The sequence below is a fragment of the Nematolebias whitei genome, chromosome 16 (assembly GCF_014905685.2).
Source record: "Nematolebias whitei isolate Nwh7 chromosome 16, NemWhi1, whole genome shotgun sequence".
Lineage (NCBI taxonomy): Eukaryota > Metazoa > Chordata > Actinopteri > Cyprinodontiformes > Rivulidae > Nematolebias > Nematolebias whitei.
This window is the reverse complement of record NC_056513.1, coordinates 31,231,254-31,250,788: the sequence shown is the minus strand read 5'-3', so window position 1 is coordinate 31,250,788 and position 19,535 is coordinate 31,231,254. Positions and strand designations below refer to the sequence as shown.

General features: G+C 41.4%; 1 protein-coding gene across 1 annotated transcript in view; it reads left to right on the top strand.

Annotated features, from left to right (window-relative positions):
- The window catches only part of tnrc6c2 (trinucleotide repeat containing adaptor 6C2), a 102,635-nt gene that overhangs the window by 40,161 nt on the left and 42,939 nt on the right, over positions 1-19,535 (top strand). The window contains exons 4-5 of the mRNA XM_037689963.1: positions 3,293-3,694; positions 17,104-19,533. Coding sequence (XP_037545891.1) covers positions 3,293-3,694; positions 17,104-19,533 — 2,832 coding nt within the window. The remainder of the gene's footprint in view (positions 1-3,292; positions 3,695-17,103; positions 19,534-19,535) is intronic.

Here is a 19,535-nt window from a genome sequence, read left to right as displayed (position 1 = left end):
TTAATAATTGACCCACTGTCGTTGGTGAGTCAAAGATAATTAACGTTTCCGTCCACATTTTATTAAATTCAGATGCACGTCATTATACAGTCCAGAAAAATGAAAGAATCCGTTTAATTTATGAATATATCAGCATATGTTCATACTACACAGGGTTAATTGTCACAGTAAGCTACAACAGCAAAAATATAAAAAGGATCAAGTAAGAACACGCAAACACGAGTTAGATAATAATTAATAGTTATTAATTATTCCTAGAAATAAACAACTTTAACTCAAATCATTTGGTATCACTAAGGTATAATCACGTTAAACAAACAGCTAAAACGAACGATTTTCAGTGAGGCAAAACTTCCTATCTGAAATGTAGACATTAACGTCCTTGAGGGGGCGGACTAGAGTCGTAACCATAGCAACAGAAGCTAAACCAATCAGAAAGCTAGCCTTCTCAAACTGTGATAAAAGGCCGGAAATAACACACGCCCACCGAACATTTCCGGGAGGCGCACACCGAGACGGTTCGTTCCTTAAGGCTCTATTTATATGTGTAGTGAACTAAGCCTCAGGTCAAGTCCTGGCCTTGAGGACCTTCCTGGGACAAGAACTGTATTTCATTGATTTGAGTCCAGAAACACAAGATTAAGTTCATCCAGAGACTTTCTCTTGTCCTGCACTGATCAATTGAAAGAACACTCTTTTTTATTATCATTACTATTTTACAAATTTCTTGATAATCAAAGTGTGTTTAGTTCAAACCATTTTTAAATGTTGAAGTGAACTACTCATTTTAATTCAACTGTGAAACAGTATTAGTGATTTTTTAATCCTCATTCAAAGTGGAAATCAAATTGGAATGTGTTACGGAGTAATTCATGCATTTTCTGATCTTCTGTCTGAAATGAGCAAGTTGTGATGTCGGTCAAAGGTCGAAGACATGTTGTTGGAACGAACTGTCATGTTTTTATATCCTCTCAGACGTAAATAGAGAAGCTGGCACCTGTTTTCACCCAACTCGCCCAAACATTTCTCTCGTCTGTCTCTAAAACATTTTCAATCTGTTCCAAAACATTCTTTCTGTTTTTCTGACTTCTAGTGACCTCTTACGTCACAAAAACACACCCCGTCTGGTCGATTGACCAATCAGGGACTTCCCAAATGAACCAGAAATAGAACTCTTTAAATGTCTGCACTTCCTAGTTCAAACCAGTCGTGTTAGAGCTAGTGCAGTCGAGCGCAGTCGAGTTCGGTTCGGAGAGCAAACCGAACGGAAAAAGTGCTGGAGAGTTCAGGAGGTCCAGACATGATCCGGAGTTCTTCCGAGTCTTGTGGGAATTATGACATCTTCCACCTCTGAGTGGAGCCTCTTACGGACTTACGCCTCTTGTGAGTCCACCGAGAGGTGAACCTGTGTCGGACGGAATACCGGCACTACTTCGGACGATTCACAGCTGTTCCTACGGAGACGCTGAAAGGGTGCGTTAAATGGAACTCCGTACCAGTGGAGACACCTGCTACAGGTAAAGAGTCGATTAATACCACCTAAGTGTACCGAGGAGGAAGCTGGGATCTTAACGGAGAGTGCCGTCCTGATACTGACACATTTCCCTCATCCATCCTTTCTCTCCATTTAAACTTCATTTCCATCTTTAAACTCTTCTATTTTGCTAGAAATCATTCCAGATATTTTCAGAAATGTCTGTTGTGAAGTGTATTATGAAATTCTTTATCAAAAGGGCTCGTGAACGGTCGGCACAGATATTCAGACCAGAGGGAAAAAATAAAACACAGAGGCTGTTACTGCTAGGAATAATAAGTGTCATTTTTTAACCTGCCACAGAAAACAGCCAAGCAAAAAACATGTACACTCGTACACTCTTAACACACAAATTGATATGAGAGAACTTCTCACCGTGACACTGGCCGGGAAGTCGTTTTCGACCCAGGTAAAGAAGAATCACATCATCAATTACTGCATGGCACCGCGCGCGCGCTGGTCCACACAAGACTTCCGACTCTCTGTGTTTGTTACATTTCTTATATACCTCTCCCTGATCGCGTGAGAGCAGTGCAAAACAAGTTTTGATGGTTGCCAGGAGGGCAGATTTAATTAAATCTGTTTTTCCATCATCAAAGCAGTCTGTGCAACAGAGCGATGGCTTCATAAAAACATGTCCTTCAAAACCTGGGTCACTGTAACCTTAAGATTAGGCCAGATCTTCTGGTTAGAGCATCCCCCAGAGAACTTTAATTACTCCAAAACACATCTGCAGCACAGGCCTGACTTTAACACACAAAAGTGAGTATAAGTATTAATTGACATAAAAGCATCAAAATAATCATTCCTATATCATTCCACCCTTGCCTTTTATGGCAATTTAGACATTTAATTCTGAAAAGTAACACACACAAAATGTATATGTTTGAATAGGCATAAAGGCAACTTAATATATTGATATAAAACATATTTTTATATCATGAAGCAACGGAAAACCATGGCCGTATGGTTTTCCTGATTGTAAAGCTGATTAATTAAGCTGTTGTTATTTTCAATTTTGCCAAATCAATGTAAATGTTTGATGTTAAACTTTGATTCTGTTAATAAATGACGCATTCATTTGATGGGTCAAAGAAAATTAACGTCTCGCGTTACATTTATTAAACTCAATGCACGATATTATTCAGTACAGAAAAATGAATGAATCCGTTTAATTTATGAATATATCACAGTATATGTTCCTCTACATATGCATATATCTTATTAATGTAATTGTTTGTCTCTGAATATCTGTAACCCATGTTTTGTCAAATAAATCTTTTATACCGAGGGCGACGTCTCAGCTGTTTTGAACACGACGTGGTAGCCAGCCACGACACTAGTCATAATTTGTCAATTAGATCCAAGCAGAATTTTTTTTTTCTTTCTTTTTCAAGGAAGTTCTGTCACTGATTCTATGTAACACTTTAAAACTGTTTTTATGTTTTAATAAAGCATCCAACAGTTTTTGTGCACAATCATCATGGTTGCCTGTATATTTGAATGTAGCATCATTAGTTTCATTTTAACCTATGAAGGAAATAAAACTGTAATGAGAATTACAGAAGCATCACTATTTTTCAAAGTTAAGATATCTGGTGCTATTAGTAGTGTCAGCCAGTTTAGTTGGGAACGACACCAGTAATGGTGCCATGTGTAACATCTGTATAATGGGTTTTCTTGGACAGTAATATTTTGCGACTTGCGTGTGTTTTCCTGTGTGTGAAAGCTTTTATGCCGTGTATTGTATCTGTGCAGTGCCAGAGCCTGCTCCCTCTAAGCCCAACCCTGGTCCATCTCACCACCTCCAACCCTCCAGCCCCACACTGCCCCTCTCCTCCTCCTGCTGTTCTTCTGGCAATGGCAAGCGCTCCCCCTGCGGTATCCAACTCTCGACTCAGACTCCCCCTCAGCAGCAGTGCCAGTTGTCCTCTGCCAGTGCTCGCTACCCGCCCAGAGAGGTGCCCCCGCGCTTCCGTCAGCAGGAGCACAAGCAGCTACTGAAGAGAGGCCAGCCGCTGCCTGCAGGAGCTCTCAGTGCGTTCACACTGCCTTCCCCCTCCTCCTCTTCTCCCCCACCGTCTTCCACCTCTTCTTCTGCAAGTACCAGCAGCACTACCCCAAACTCTGCCACGTCCTCTTCAAACGAGCACCGCCCAGGTTTGTGTCAGCTTAGTCGGTTTGTGTTTTGGTCATGTGTGGAGCCGATTTTGTTTCAGTTGGTGCTTAATGTGTGACGAGGCATTCATCACTTTTTATATTTTACCTTGATTTTCTCAATTACCTGACGCTGTTCCATCCAAACTCCATTGTTTCCCTTCCATTGTTCACTTTTTATTTTAAGCTCGGTGTTGCCTTTCCAAAGCAGTACTGATAAATTCACCACAGCGATGATGCATTATGTAACAAGTGACAACATCTGTATTTTTCATTGGGAAACTAAAAAACTTTGACAGGAGGAACAATAATGATGACCTTATTTTTAAAGGTAGCTAGTAACGTATAAATAATGATGCTTTAATCTTTACTTGCTCTGACTTACTTCACACGCTCTCATCTCTTTAGCCAGCGGTAGGTTTTTAATGAGTCCCCTGTTGGCCTCTAGGATCTGTAATACTGAGCTTCCCTTCAGGGGCACCTTGTGAAGTGTTTGTATTAGGGTGTAACTAAAGTGCTGTGTATTTAGATCAGTATTCCTGCTGTATCTATCTCACTCTTACTTTTTTTATTTTTAACATGGCTATTTTTGTCCCTGATGAGCACATTTTTGTGTCATTGTGAGCACGTTTCATTTTTCCAGGATGTTTGGTTTTTATTAGTCCAGCTGTAAACTAGTCTTCTCCAGCTGCCTTCTTTCTGCACTAATTGCCCGTGCATCACGGTAACACCTTGAAGACATAAATGTGAGGATAAATGACTGTCGCACAGTTTTTCATGGTTAGATTTTTTTGAGCCGGAACATCTGCTCACGTCTTTGTTACTTTCTTCTCTCTTGATGGCTTTCCCTTCTCTTTTGATCAACAAGGTTTTGCTGCCTTTCTTTACTGCCTTAACATTTGCTGCGAGAACACCGAGCTCTTGGTAAACAGATCTGCAGCAGCTGCAGTTCATAGCCGGCTGAGCACAAAAGCTTTGCAGAGGCAAACGGATCTTTGTGTGGCCCGTTGCTGTGCTTGTGCCACCGGTCACAGCATCAAACAAAACAGAGTATGAAATCATTCCTGGACTTATCCAAAAAAGTTCAGTCTGGTCCTCTGGACATTCAAAAAAACAAAACAAAGCAAAAAATATAGAAATGTTTCGTCTCTCATCCAAGAGACTTCCTCAGTCTGAGGTGCTGTTTTCAGCTCAGTCTCTTAAATAGCACCTTCTCAGAGTGGATCAACCAGTTTGCTGCTGACAACCAAAACCAGCTGATCACATGCTCAAGAAGGACCATCAGCCTAACAATGGCTCATTAGCACACTGATGGCTGTTTACTATTCACAGAGGGCTGAGTGATACTAGCAATCACAGCATTGTAAGAGGGGGACAGTTGAACCCGGAGGCCTCCACCCCTGTTTAATGATGGACGATTTCTTTTCACAAAGATGGCCTCCTTTACTCCTCTCTCAAACTATCGTTCCTCTCTGTCCAGGATGTGAACATCTTCATCCTTGAAAGAGTGACCGCTGGCCTGGAGATGAGTGTAGACCGCAGAATCCTGGCCTGATGATGTTGATCTTCTGTGCTGGGCCATCCTTTTGGCCAGTGGCTGTTTAGTTTCCCCGATGTAAGAGTGATCACAGCCCTCCTGACACTGAACAGCATACACAATATTACGATCATCCGGGAGGGACTCGGAGTAGAGCCGCTGCTTCTCCACGTCGAGAGGAGCCAGTTGAGGTGGCTTGGGCATCTGGTTAGGATGCCTTCTGGACGCCTCCCTGGTGAGGTGTTCCGGACACGTCCCACCGGAAGGAGGCCCAGAGGAAGACCCAGGACACACTGGAGGGACTATGTTTCTCGGCTGGCCTGGGAACGCCTCGGGATTCCCCCGGAAGAGCTGGCCCAAGTGGCTGGGGAGAGGGAAGTCTGGGCCTCCCTACTTAGGCTGCTACCCCCGCGACCCGACCCCGGATAAGCGGAAGAAAATGGATGGATGGATGTCCAGAAAAGCGTCCTCCAACAAACTTAAAGTGGTCCGTGGGCCACCAGTTGAGAATCCCAGTTGTAGCAGGTTTTGTGGCTCCGGACACGTTTAATTTCGTGAACAAAGGCGTGGAAATGGCTCTTTTGATCATAAAGGTTGCAGACCCTGATTGGTTACTTTAAATTGTCTCTAGGTGTGAGTGAGAGAGTGAATGTTTGTTTGTCTCTGTGTCCCTGTGATGGACTGGAGACCTGTCATGGGTGTCCCCCGCCTCTTGCACTGTGATAGCTGGACATGGGGACCAGTGACCCCTGCGACCCAAAAAGGAAGAATCGGGTAAAGATAATGGATGGATAATATGTTGATTATGTTACTTATAATTTAGGCTCATTTTTCCTTTAGAGAAAGTCTAATAGCAATAATGTGTATAACATTATTTGTCACACTATTCCCCCTTTATGCTAAAGACCAGGATCTAAATTGAGCTGTGGCTGAAATCACAACAAAACATGCAGTCTAAGCTTTTAGAATTAAACAACCATGTCTGAACTTGGACGTCTTAACTAGTACGAAGCCCAAAGGACCGTGTATTAACCAACAATGGCTTAGTCCAGCAGTTTTTGGCCTAGTTGACCTTGTTTTCCCAGGAGTCCTCCAGAACAATGCAGCCTGTGGCAGATTAGCCTCTGGCAGGTTTTAACTTCCCTTGCACTCTTGATTTTCTCCTACGGGTTTCCAACCCCTGCTCTATTCTTTTCTTGTCATCTTAGCTAATAGCCTGTAGCTGGCAGCCGCATTGTTTTGGCAGTTCTGGCCTAAATTGCAAAGAAGACATGGTAGTTAAATTATTCTGTATGGCTCTGCATGGCCTGCTTTATTTACATGTAGCTCTTATGTTTATGGTAGATTAGGACATTTGTTGAGTTGAGGGGGGTGTCTGCTTTTTTTTTTAACAAGCCCTTTCATTTTAAAAATAATGCCATCTTATCAAAAGCAAAGTATTATAACCACATTTATATAAAGCATTCTGTACACTGATTTGAGAACAGAGTTTTAACTTGTCGTGAGGCGCTTATTTCATCTGTGCACACAAACCACTCATGGACTCGCTGACTCCCTCGTGCTTGTATTCATATTATTTTTGACTCCGCTTCTGTACTTGTGTACAAACAAACAAGAGCACAGGTAAACATAGTTGTTGACTTAATTATGTCCTTCCAGACAGGTGTCCTTCACAAGTTATCCAGTCTGGAGTTTAAAGAGGACTGCACAGTGACAGAAACAGAAAACATTATCAACCATGAATGCAGCACTAACAGTTATTGTTAAATTTGATGCATCAAAATTTATTTTCCACCTATTTTGTGGTTATTGTACTTGGAATTAATTTTAGAAAAAAAATATTCATTTTATTTAAATGATAAATGAAATTGCAAACATTTAAACAGGCCACATGAACAAAGTCTGAAAGGGCACCTCCTCTTTAAATTCAGGGGTATTTTAATCCCACACTCTCACATAACCTCTGCCCTCCCACTTGCATTTGATTATCCTACCAGACAGAGACGCCCCTGTCCCTTTCTGTCCTTCTGTCGCGTCGGCTATTGCTACCTCTCCAGCTGACTGGGGACCGTTAAATGGTCTAAAGCAGCCAGCAGCCGTCCAGACTAGCAGGTGCTGAAACGAGGGTCTTTGAGGACTGTGGGAAGTGCAGTGGAACAGCTGCTTGCTGGTCCTCCAGTCAGAGCGCACAGCCAGAAAGGACTGTGGGTTCCTGTGAAAACACATGGTCCTTTCATTTACCCCTCTTTGATTTCAAATAGTGTTTGTGGGTGTTACATTTCTAAAAGTCAAGCTTATGTAAGCTTGCTTTTAATAAACACAAGTGCTTGAATGTTGGACGGCTCTACAAAAAACTTTAAAATGCTCATCAGTATCTTTAAACCATCTAATGCTCCACAAGTACCCTCGTGTGAAAATACAGGCCCGGTCCTGTTAGGATGTAAAAAGAGCAACCCTTTCTTGTTTTGTATGTTTTTATTTTGTTTGTTTTAAACCATCAGATGATGGACTCCATGGCCCTAATGAAGTCAGGGAGGTATGGGTTGCCCCCTGTGCTCAAGCTGCGACACACTCAGAGCCACACAAGTAAGTGAACCCCCCAGTGGCTTCATTAATGCAGCCTCTGTCAGGAAAACCAGAGAAGTCGCCACAGACCCCCTCCTGTATTCTCTCTCATCTCTCAGCAGAGGTAAACAGACATAAATGATGAGCGTCTATTTGGGGGACAAAAGACTAATAAATGTCCCTTCTTCCTTCCGTTCAGGTTTTATTTTATCCCACAATTAGTTGAACTTGGGTTGTGCTTCACTGTCAAAATAAGGAAATCACTTTGTTGCTAAAGTGTCTCTTTCATCTGTTTATGCCTTTTCTCATCTTTTCCCTCGATGTTGTACAAGTGAGCCCCCCCCCCCCCCCCCCCCCCCGCCCTCTAATCCATCACTCTCCCCACCCCCCTCATCCTTACTTCATCCTTACTTATTCTGTCACCCGGTCTCAATTCGTTTAAAAGGGAGGGGAGTAATTTAATTCTTGGCAAAGTGCCCTTTTCTATGGTAGCAGCGAGCCCTCGTTACAAGAACTTAGTCTTTTATTATTTCTGCTCTAACTCTGGATGGCAACACACAAAATCACTGTATTGTTAAAAACCATTAATTGTGTGCACATCACTGAAAATGTTTATTTAGCAGTAGCCCAGTATAAATCTGAGTAGTTTCATGCAGGAAGGAAGCATGCTATAATCAAACATGCACACTAACGGCAGCCTTGCTCTCTGTTGGGAGCATGAGGAACCATAGAGGGCTCCTTTGTTTTTATTTATTTTTTTTACTCTTTTCATTTGCAAGGCATAATCAAAGACTGCCCTCCTAATTGCGACCTGAATGAACACAGAAGCGCATTACTCACACATGATTGCAAGCAGGGGATGAAAATAATTGTCCCCTAGTCTTTGTTTTTCATGTTCAACTTGCTTTTATGCCCCTCCTTCAAATCAGTGACTTGCCAAGAATCAGCACGACCTTTTTGGAACTCCTGGAACGGAGTCAAATGAGCCTAAATCAACACATGCTCAGGTGAATCGTAAAGAGGCGGTTTTCTTCTAGTCAACACATAAATGTTTGTAGATATTTCAAGGAAGGCTTAATAGTACACACAAAAAGGATGGTTCTAGTTATGCATGCCTGGTTTTCTGCAATAAATGTTTGTTTTGTAGATCTCATTGTAGGCCTGTCGCGATAAACAATAAATCAATTAATCGCATGATAAATGAAAATTATCTACCTCTTTTTCATTTATCGGCTTTATAATTTCTTCGTGTCTCTTTCTACTGAAGACACTGGATGACAAAAGGCTCAACTCCGGTGCTCTTCACTGACCCCTCCCTTTCTCTTTTCTCTTTAAAATCTGTTTTAACGATCCAAAATCGTATTTCTGGATCGTTAAAAGCAGCTAACTGAGAAGCTAAGCTACGAGCTAAGCTAACAGGCGGACCTCGGGGAAAAGACCCCCGTCTTGTTGAAGCTCCAAAATTAACGGTTGAAACCTGTGCCTTCATGTAAAAAGTTGTTTTTCTCTGCAAAAAGAAGCTGAGACTTGTTTACTGATTTTTTTTATTTATTTTTTATTAAAAGAGCTCAAACCACACTGAGCGTCTGCCATTTTGAGAAACCAAAAAAAACAAGGAGAGACGGCCCATGTCAGGTCAAGGGGCCTCCCTCCCATTTTTCTTAGACACGCTGCTCACTCCCTCACCATCAATGCTTTGATTCAAACAGTCTTGTACTGCCATCCAGTGGTCAAAAAAGGTACTACACTAAAAAAAATTAACCAACCTTTCTTCTTAAATTTGACAATAATTACTAATTATTGTCAAATTTCAAACAATATTATCATTTATCGCAATAATTTTTGAGACAATCTCCCAGCAAAATTTATTATCATGACAGGCCTATCTCAGTGGTCCATTTTAGTTATGGTAGATACCCTCATACTATTAAGATAACACACAATTACAAAAACGATGTACTGCTCCCATTGGCTGAATATGTTTCCAAATACTTAGTAGTTTTATTTATTTGTTTTTAACACCAGTTCTTCTTTCCGCTTTGGGAGGTTTTTGTTTGGAAGTCATTTTTTCCAAGACATGAGCAGTAATAGAATGTCAGCTTGTCATGTAACCAAATTTTATGTCCTTCAGGAAACAAAATGTGTAAATGAGAGAGAAGGAAATGCAGGGTGGCTGCAGTGTTGACTCGAAAACAATTTTCTGGCAACAGTTGTACTTTTTGGCTATCATCCACTTCTGACAAAATGACTGCTTCAAAAATTGCCATTTGAAAAAGCCTAAAGAGATTTAGTAGCATTAAATAATGGGTATTTTTTGCCTTTCTTTGTGCTGAGTAACAAAACGTCTACAAGTGTTTACAGTGGGAAATGAAAATATCTGTTTGAGCTTCCTTTTTGTATTTGTAGCCTTTTGAGTAGCAAATGGCATACACGTTCTCAAACTGTGTGAAATCAACTTTTTATTGTTTCATTGTTGTAAGCAGTGACATCTCATTCATCAGTCTTTTGATTTACATTTTAATTTTTTATATGAATTTGTAATGAACTAAATACTCTTTTATACCAACATTACACCTTCATCAGTCAGTTCAGAGTTCTCGAGAATTTGTTGATCATTCTTGATTGGCTATTAGGAGTGCACCTATTGCAGTTTTCTAGCCGATCACCGATCTCTAAAAAGCCTGACCTGCAGATACCGATTTTGTATTATAAGCGACACTGTCGGGTGTTATAAGGTCACAATGCACCTTCCATTTTCCAATATTATTTTATCGAAAAACAAACACTTGAACAATATCCTAGAGACAATACAAACTTGTTTTAACTGACCATGAGGTAGTGTTCTGAAATATAAATTAAGTTTAGACAATTGTTAAAATTACAAAAAAATCTATAAAATCTTGTTTCTCATGTAAGTATCGGCCAATCACGATCACCCAAAATTAAGGAAATGGGGCCGATAAATCGGGGTTCACCCCTATTGGCTAAATAATTATTTTCTATATGTTTAGTCAGTTTCTAATTGACCTTTTGTGTGTGCTGCTACTTATAAACTGGAGCATGAGTGTGCCGTCTTTGACCAGTAAGGTTGCAGAAATTGTTCCTGTAGCCTGTATTACTTTGGACAATTAACACTGGAACAAGAAATGTGTCAGGAGAAGACAGAAAGCTTATGAACATTTAAATTAAGAGTCTTTAATTGCAAACTACCATCTGGCTCGCCTTCAAGTTGTAACAACTTCTAACTTTTCTAAGAGAAAAGCACAGTCAGTGCAGATGCAGGAGATCTTTTCTGCCATGTTACCTTTTAGTATTTCCCCATTTTTGGGTTTACTGCACACTGATTACAGAAATTTGTCAGTGGGTATATGTGTCTGCCACAAGTCTGATGACGCCAAGCCATAATGCTAACTGGGAATTTGAGATTAAATTTTCATTCCCAGCAACTCTTGTGACATGTTGCTCAGTATCTTATGAGTAATGTACCCATCAGTATTTGCCCACTCACCTCCAACAAATGAATATTTTCTTTATCTGAGTGAATTGTTTTGACCTTAGTGTCTCTGTCTTATGGTTAGTCATTGCTCGCTGTATGGAAATTACTGCAATTTGATAGATGCTAAATGTAATGGAGGGTAACGGCAAAATAACAAACAAATAAAACTTTAATAAATGGCAAGGCCATTACAAATAACGTTAGAGGGGCTGTTTCACTTCAACTGCTCATGTAGAAGCAAAATGTGTTCTCGTTATTATCATAACAATTAATTTCAGCTCTGCTTATTTATGTTGCACAAGTTTGCATTAAAAGCCAACTTCTTTGTATTGGCTGTTTGATATAAAGACTTGGAAAGAAGTTAGTCTTTAATACCTGGATTATTGAGCATGGACTTTGTTGTTGGTCTTTAAAGATTTTTGGTATTTTGTAAGAATGAGATGTTTGCAGGAGAACTTGTTGTAGTTTTATAAACGATTTAAGGAGCCAGAGCTCATGTTGTGGTAGGGCTGGACGATATGGCCAAAACTTTTATCACAATATAATTAATTATAATTAATTCCGGTCAATAATGATATAATTCGATATTGATATAAACAATATTAAAGCTTCAGAAAAACTGTACAAACTGTACAAATTTTATTTTTTATTAAACCTTTATTTAACCAGATAAAAACCCATTGAGATCAAGACCTCTTTCACAAGGGTGACCTGGCCAAGAACAGGCAGCAGCACACGTCATAAAAACAAAACAAGTAGCAAGATTATGAAGACTTCAGAAATATATAAAACATACAGTATGTCATAGAGTACATACAGTATTGTACAGTACATACAGCATTGTTGCCAGAAAATTGTTTTTGAGTCAACACTGCAGTAAATGGCAATAATTATTTAAAACAATAACAATTTAAGATCTAAAACACAGGCACTGTTGAAAAGATATCCTTTGTCGGTTTTTTTAAAGTTTGCAAAAAGCACTCAAAGTAACAAGTTCTGTCAGTTTTAATTCAGCTTGCAAGGCATTCCAAGCTGAGGGGGCAGAAAAGCTAAAAGCTTTCTTGCCCTTTTCTGTTCACACACACGATGAACATGAAGATGCAAACAGTCCTTAGAGCGTAAGGCATAACTACTGTCCATTCTTCGTATAAAAGTACATAAATAATGTGGAAGCATGCCAATAAGAGACTTATAAACCAAAGTCATCCAATGCACATGTCGCCTGTTAAACAGGGAAGACATATTGGTTTTAAGATAGAGATCACATGAGATTTAAAATAAAGCTCCTCGTCGATAATTAAGTCCAGGTATTTATAACAGGAGACCCTCTCGAGAACTTTACCTTGGGAAGTTTTTATTAGAGGGATATTCTCCAATGGGACAGATACATTTGAAAAAAACATTATTTTAGATTTATCAGCATTTAAGACCAATTTTAGTTGCTCAAGATGAATCTGCACCTCATCAAAAGCAGCCTGTAAAAATTTTAAGTGCCTGATCAATTGAATTTGAACAACAGTAAATTACACAATCATCAGCATAAAAGTGGTAGGAGGCATTTTGCAAATTTTCACACAGTGCAGTAATGTAAATTGTAAATAAGATGGGCCCCAAGACAGAGCCCTGGGGTACGCCCTTTTGTACTTATAAATAATAATATATAAATAAATAGTAAATAAATTAATGTCCATCTTTTATTTGTATTTAGCCTTCAAAAAATTCTGAAATCACTGTCAAATAAACATAAAACTCTCAACTTTGTCAATATTAATAGTTTTAACTTTAAACAACAACATAGCCTAACGTTTGCTGCATGTGTTTCTCTTTTGATACAGCTGGGGGTGTTGTTTCAGGGACACGATGGCTCAGACTTTTATTGTGTTTCATCTTCTGACTCAGCATATTCTATCGAGTGGAACAAGTTAGATGTGTCTCACCGCTAGTTGGAACGATTCTCTGTCACATTTTGCAGCACACTGACTGAAACCTGCAGTTTATCAGATCTTAGAAAGCCAAACCCCTTCCACACTGCCAAATTAGTCTTTCCTCTTTTATCAATTATGTCACTTCCTTTCTCTTCACTTGTGAAAGCTTGTTCAGTCACATTCTGACGGCCACGGGCACTCATTTTGAAGCGAAAACTTAACGCGCGTTGGAGATTAGCCTAGCCTGCTACTGCTAACGCTTTCTGTACTCATGCTCTGCATAATATCTACGTCACCACGTACTTGCGTAGTTGTGTTGCACCTTTTTGATGTTAGGATTGAAACTGAAGCGGCCGCTTCAACCCGAACAGAAAAAGAAATGCGTCAGTGAAACGCTGTAATATGGAAATCTTGAAAATGTGCTTAAAACTCATATCACAGTTATTGAATAAAAGTATATTGCAACTTATATTGATATTGAATTATTGTTCATCCCTATGTTGTTGCATTCAAAACTTTTTATTTTTGCCATAAGAGATGGAAATTTGCCATGTCGCTACAGCTGCATGCATTTAGCACAGTGCAAGTACTCATAGTTGGTTGTGTTGTTACTCTTATCAGGTAAAAGCTCAGGGACGACCATTACAACCCACTAAATATTGAGTTCTAAAGTTCAACCCCATACTAAGAGTCACTGGCAAACTGTGTCACACCCCAAACCTCCAACGCATAGTCAAACCTGGTTGAGACCTCAAAGTAGAGCCTAAGGAACTCGCACTTTAGAATGGAGGCAATCAGAACACAGGAAAAGCACTTGTTTGGTAGCCAGACCTGATCTGAATCAGACGGAGGGGTAACCCATGCCAAAATGCCAATCCATCGTGAGACTGGGAACAAAAAGATGAAGCTACCCAGATAACCGTTTGAGAGCAATAAACGCTCAGTGTTCCATTTGGCAGAGACGAGCTGAGGAGTTCACTAAATTATTCAGCCAGTCGTCACGTACTTAGCTCACAGTTTGTTCCTCTAATTGCTACTATTCATTTGGCTTTTCATTCCCAGTCTTTTCTGTTTGTTTCTTGAAACAATGTTTGGTTAGTCTCCCTGACAGTTTGAACAGTGCATTGTTGAGTATGAGGCAACTATTTTGCAAATTTTCATGGAAGATTTTCTCACTTTTAAAATGGAATGCACAACGTCACAATAATTTAATAAAGGAAGCTCATCGAACGCCACGAGGAATGAACATGGATCACATGATTGTCTCTGAGAAGCTGCACACGGATTCTATAGTACTTTAGAAACCTAGTGGGATGTTGTATTTGAAATAAACGTAGATCAATATCTAGTGTTTGCATTTTCCAAAGCATATTAATCTTCTAGTCTTCTCATATAATTACTGAATGAACTTCTGCTTTTATGTGCTTGTTTGGCGTTGGGCTGGTTGTATTTATAACTCGTTGTCATAGGTTTTTTAGCCAGCTGCTGGAGGCTGGCCTAGTGGTCAGGGTGTTTGCATGCTGAATCGATAACCTCCCTGCTCTCCTCCACTAGCATTAATAAGATTATTGATTAGCTGCCTCCCAATGATTGATTACCCTTTTATAACATTGACTCGGCCTATTATTAGTTTCCCCCATCTGATGCTTTTGTGCCTAATAAATTGGCTTTTGTGCAAATCAATGCTGATCTTAGAGGTGATGGAACACTCTTCTGGGTTGGTTGTGTTTGGTTTTGTATTTGATAGGTCTCAAATACTCATATTTTAGACAAAAATGTGTCACTGAAAATTATGAGTTCATCTAATTATTTATTTCAAACACATACATATGTCCAAATATTTAGTTTTACTGTGTACTATGTACTGGGGGTGCACAAAGTTGTAGAGAGGAGATACAGACCAAATTCAAAATCAACATGTGTGTGGGGGTGGTGGGGTGGGGGGTGGTGTTAAAGTAATGCAAAAGAACATCTTCAGAAAAATTAAGCAAAAGAAGAAACAACTTGGAAAAGGGGTAGAATTAAAAAATAGGAAAGAGAAAGAGGTAATGTGGAAAGAAAGCAGAGGGGAAAGTGAAGGAGGATGTACAGTGCTTATAAAAAGTATTCACCCCCTCTGATGTTCTGTGCTTTTATTGCTGTCATACATCAGTCATGGTCAATACAAATTGGCTTTTTTTGTTTAAGGTTTGTTCAGGGCCTTGGAAATCCTTTTGCATCCATCCCTTGACTTGCACTTTTCAATAATTTACACTGTTTATTTAAGACAATTACTTTAAAGGGGTGAACATTTATACAATCAGTTATTTTGCATTATTTGTTTTTAATTAATTAGCATTACTTTGTAGAAGTTTGATATTGAGTGGAGTTTTTTTTTGTAATGAAGGTCAATTTATTTTAATCATGACTGATTTATAAGAGTAATAAAAACCTAAAACATCAAAGGAGGTGAATACTTTTTATAGGCACTGTATGGATACATTGCTACTTGCAGCACGGTGCCGCAACTGGTAGAGCTGCTGCCTCTCAGCGAGCAGGTCCTTGGTTCAAACCCCGGTCCAGGGGCCTTTCTGGGTGGAGTTTGCATGTTCTCCCTGTGCATGCGTGGGTTTTCTCCGGGTACTCCGGTTTCCTCCCACAGACCAAAAACATGCATGTTAGGCTGATTGGTAACTCTAAATTGTCCCTAGGTGTGAGTGAAAGTGTGAATGGTTGTTTGTCTCGTTTGTCTCTATGTGGCCCTGTGATGGACTTTCGACCCGTCCAGGGTGTACCCTGCCCCTCGCACAGTGATTGCTGGACATGGGCACCAGCGACCCCCGTGACCCAAAATGGAATAAGCGGGTAAAGAAAATGGATGGATGGATGGATGTATGGATACTTCATAGCTGGTATGACAAAGGAGACAGTTGACTGTAAATTGTGTTCAGAATACAGAATATACTACCATTATACAAGCAGGGTACCCCACCCTGTCGACAGAACCCGGGCGCCCTGCCTACCGACAGGCCCCCCCCATGCACCCCCCTCACCACACACCCCTATCACCCACCTGTGCACAGCCTAACCCCCCCCCCCCCCAGACAACTTCCCGCAATTACGTAGCACTAAGCTAGCAGCGTGCAAATCAGACGCACTAGCTAAAAAGCTACAGTTAGTACCCCATTTCACTCAAGCTGAGCCATATCCAACCCCACCCCACCCCCAACCCAATTTTAAAAAATCCTGCCGGTACAAACGGCTCACATCACCCCCACACAGTCGAGAAAATTCACGGATTATATGAACGCTCTGCCAAGGCAAGTAAACTAAAGGAAACACGGAATACTTTATTAATCCTAGGTGAAATTGGACTTTGTCACAGTTGCTCCATGCAAGGGTATACAAATGCAAACATACAAAAATATCAAAATATACACCTATAATACACCTGAGCAAAAATAAAAAGAATGAAGATTAAAAAGATTTTAAATAACAATAAATATAAAATCTAATATATACAATATGCACGTTTTATACATTCGAAGTATGTGAAGCTCTAGTGCAATTATGAATATGTGCATGTATAACCAACAGAACTTGAACACCAGAAATGTGTCATTAACCAACCAAGAAAACAAAATTGATTAAGGAAGCTTCACTGTAAACCCAGCTGTAAAACATTGTTTTTCAAAAGAAGCTAATACTCCGTTTTATTTATTTGTATTTAATTTCATGGCTTACACATCTTTATCCCCCTTTGTTTTGTATTTCTTACACATCTTCATCTTACATATTTCACCCCTCCTAATTCATCATCCTTCATCACACATCTCCATCAATTTGCTTTATATTAAATTATAACCTTTGGTCTCTAACCCTTCTTATCCCTTGTATTTTGTTTCTTTAGACAAATCCCTTCATACTGGTCCTGGTGCCCAGTATGATGCCTCTCATTGGGGCTCCTCTGTGCCAGTTGACAGACACTCCAGTGCCAACAGCTGGGACAAAGTAATCATCGACGGAAGCGATACAGAATCTTGGCCATCTATTAGTCGTAGCAGTGACCCCATCCACTTGGCAACACCAGAATGCTCCTTAGACTCATCTAGCTCTAACCCAGATACCAGTGCTGTCCTTACAACTACAAGGAGTGGTTTTCTGAGTATGGCCACAGGTACTACTGGCCTGCAGGCCAACTATAACTCTCTTAAAACAAACAATAACATGATGACAGGACCTGTGTCAACCAGTACACTATCAGGTAACAGAGGATGGGGCTCAGACGGAAAACAAGATGGAATGAATAGTGGTAGAGTTGGAGCATCCAATAGCTGGGGATCACCAAATTTTAACTTGAATCTCAACCCAAATGCCAACCCATCTGCCTGGCCTGTTCTAGGACATGAAAGTGGTGGAGGTGGTGTTATTGGTCCCAATGGCATGTCCAACTCTTCATCTCTTCCACCAGGTAAAAATGGCAATGGAAATGTGAGAAATGGAAATGCAGATAATGGTGGGGGTGGCTGGGTCAGCATGATAAGTGCTAATGAAAATGAGCAACAGCACCCTTCTGCCAATACAAACCTATCCTTCAATATGGAGCATGCTAACCTTAATACTGATGGACCAAACTACACTAAACAACAGCAACAAGCTCAGGAGCCCATGAGCCCCATCCATGGCTTAACTGGTTGGGGAGGCCAGTCACCCACTGAATCATCCCAGCTCAATGGTGACACAACAGGCAGCTCCGTTTGGGGCAGTGGAGAAACCAAGTCAGCTGAGCCTCCCAAAGACTCGAGATGGGACTCAACTCCCTCTACAGCCCTCTCTGCCTGGGACCGGCAAGGCAGTGGTGGTGGGAGTAGTGGAAGTGGCAGCTGGGGGGATTGGGGCAAGTCCTCTGGGGTTGGAGATGTGCCTAAAAGCTGGGACTCGGTAGATGCTGGTAGTTCTGGTTCAGGCCAAGAGCAGCAAATTAGCTCATGGGGCAAACTTTCAGAAACAGCCCCAGCTAGTGAGGATAGCGGGGACAGCAGTGAGGGTCACTCTCATCACAGAGACAGATCCTCTAGTATGGAGTTTGCCACTCTGCTACAACGGCAGGACCTAGACCCCAGAGTGTTGAGCAACACAGGTTGGGGACAGACACCCATCAGACAGCACACTGTTTGGGAGATGGAACAAGCCAGTTCTGATGAAGGGAAAAGCAATAGCAACTCAGACACCATGGGATGTTCCAGCTCTAATGTTGGCCCCTCATCAGCCAATGGAGGTACAATTAACCCTCCCACTGGACCCAATCAAAAGTCTGGTTCTGGAGGAAAAATTGACAGTGAAGGGCCTTCTTCATCTGGATGGGGACCCCCTCCACCTCAGCCAATTCAAACTGGATCAGGATGGGGAGACCCTTCACCTACTCTCAACAATGCCTCAAATGGCACACCCACTGGCTGGGGAGACTCTTTACCTACTAATGGTTCTAAAAGTGAGGGCACCCGGTCGTGGGGCTCTGATGATAAGTCACCCATTTGGGATGATGGTATGATGAAAAACCATCCTACTAGCTGGGGAGAAGGCCACAAGAGCGCCCATGGTTGGGGCAACAGTAATGGGGGCTCCAATGTCTCCACCCCAGGGGACTGGGAAGAGCCAGATGTCAAGAACAATGAGTCTTCTAACAGCATGTGGGAAGAAGAAGGAGGTAATGGAGGAACTGGTGGATGGAAAGAAAGCACTAGAGGAGGAAGTAAAGGAGGAGGAGGTGGGTGGGGTAAACCTGCACCTGCTGTGAGTAACAGTAACTGGGGGGAGACCTTGCGTAATGGTGGCCCAGTGCAGGGAGGCTGGAGCCCTTCAAAGCCCCAGGAAAGCAGCAGCAGTGGCAGCAGCACTGGCAGCATTGGTTCCTGGGGTGGTCCTAGCTCTGTGAAACAGAACAGCTCCAGCTGGGGAAACAAAGGCAAACAGGACCAGGGCATGGAGCCCAGTGGCTGGGAGGAGCCCTCTCCTCCCTCCATCCGCAGGAAGATGGAGATTGATGATGGAACATCAACCTGGGGTGATCCCAGTGCTTACAACAAGACTGTCAACATGTGGGATCGTAATAATCCCAATAATAACCCAGGCAACAGTGGCCCTCCTCCCAGCAAGAATGGAGGAATGATTATTTCCATCAACAACAATAATCACCATCCTCAACACATGCATCATCATGGCCATCACGGCCAGCCCCCAGTTCACCTGCAGCACCAAGGAAATAACAACGGGTCACCAAACAATGTCGCCGCACATCCTGGTGCTGGGCCCCTGGGAAGGCCCCCCATTGCTAACCCAGGT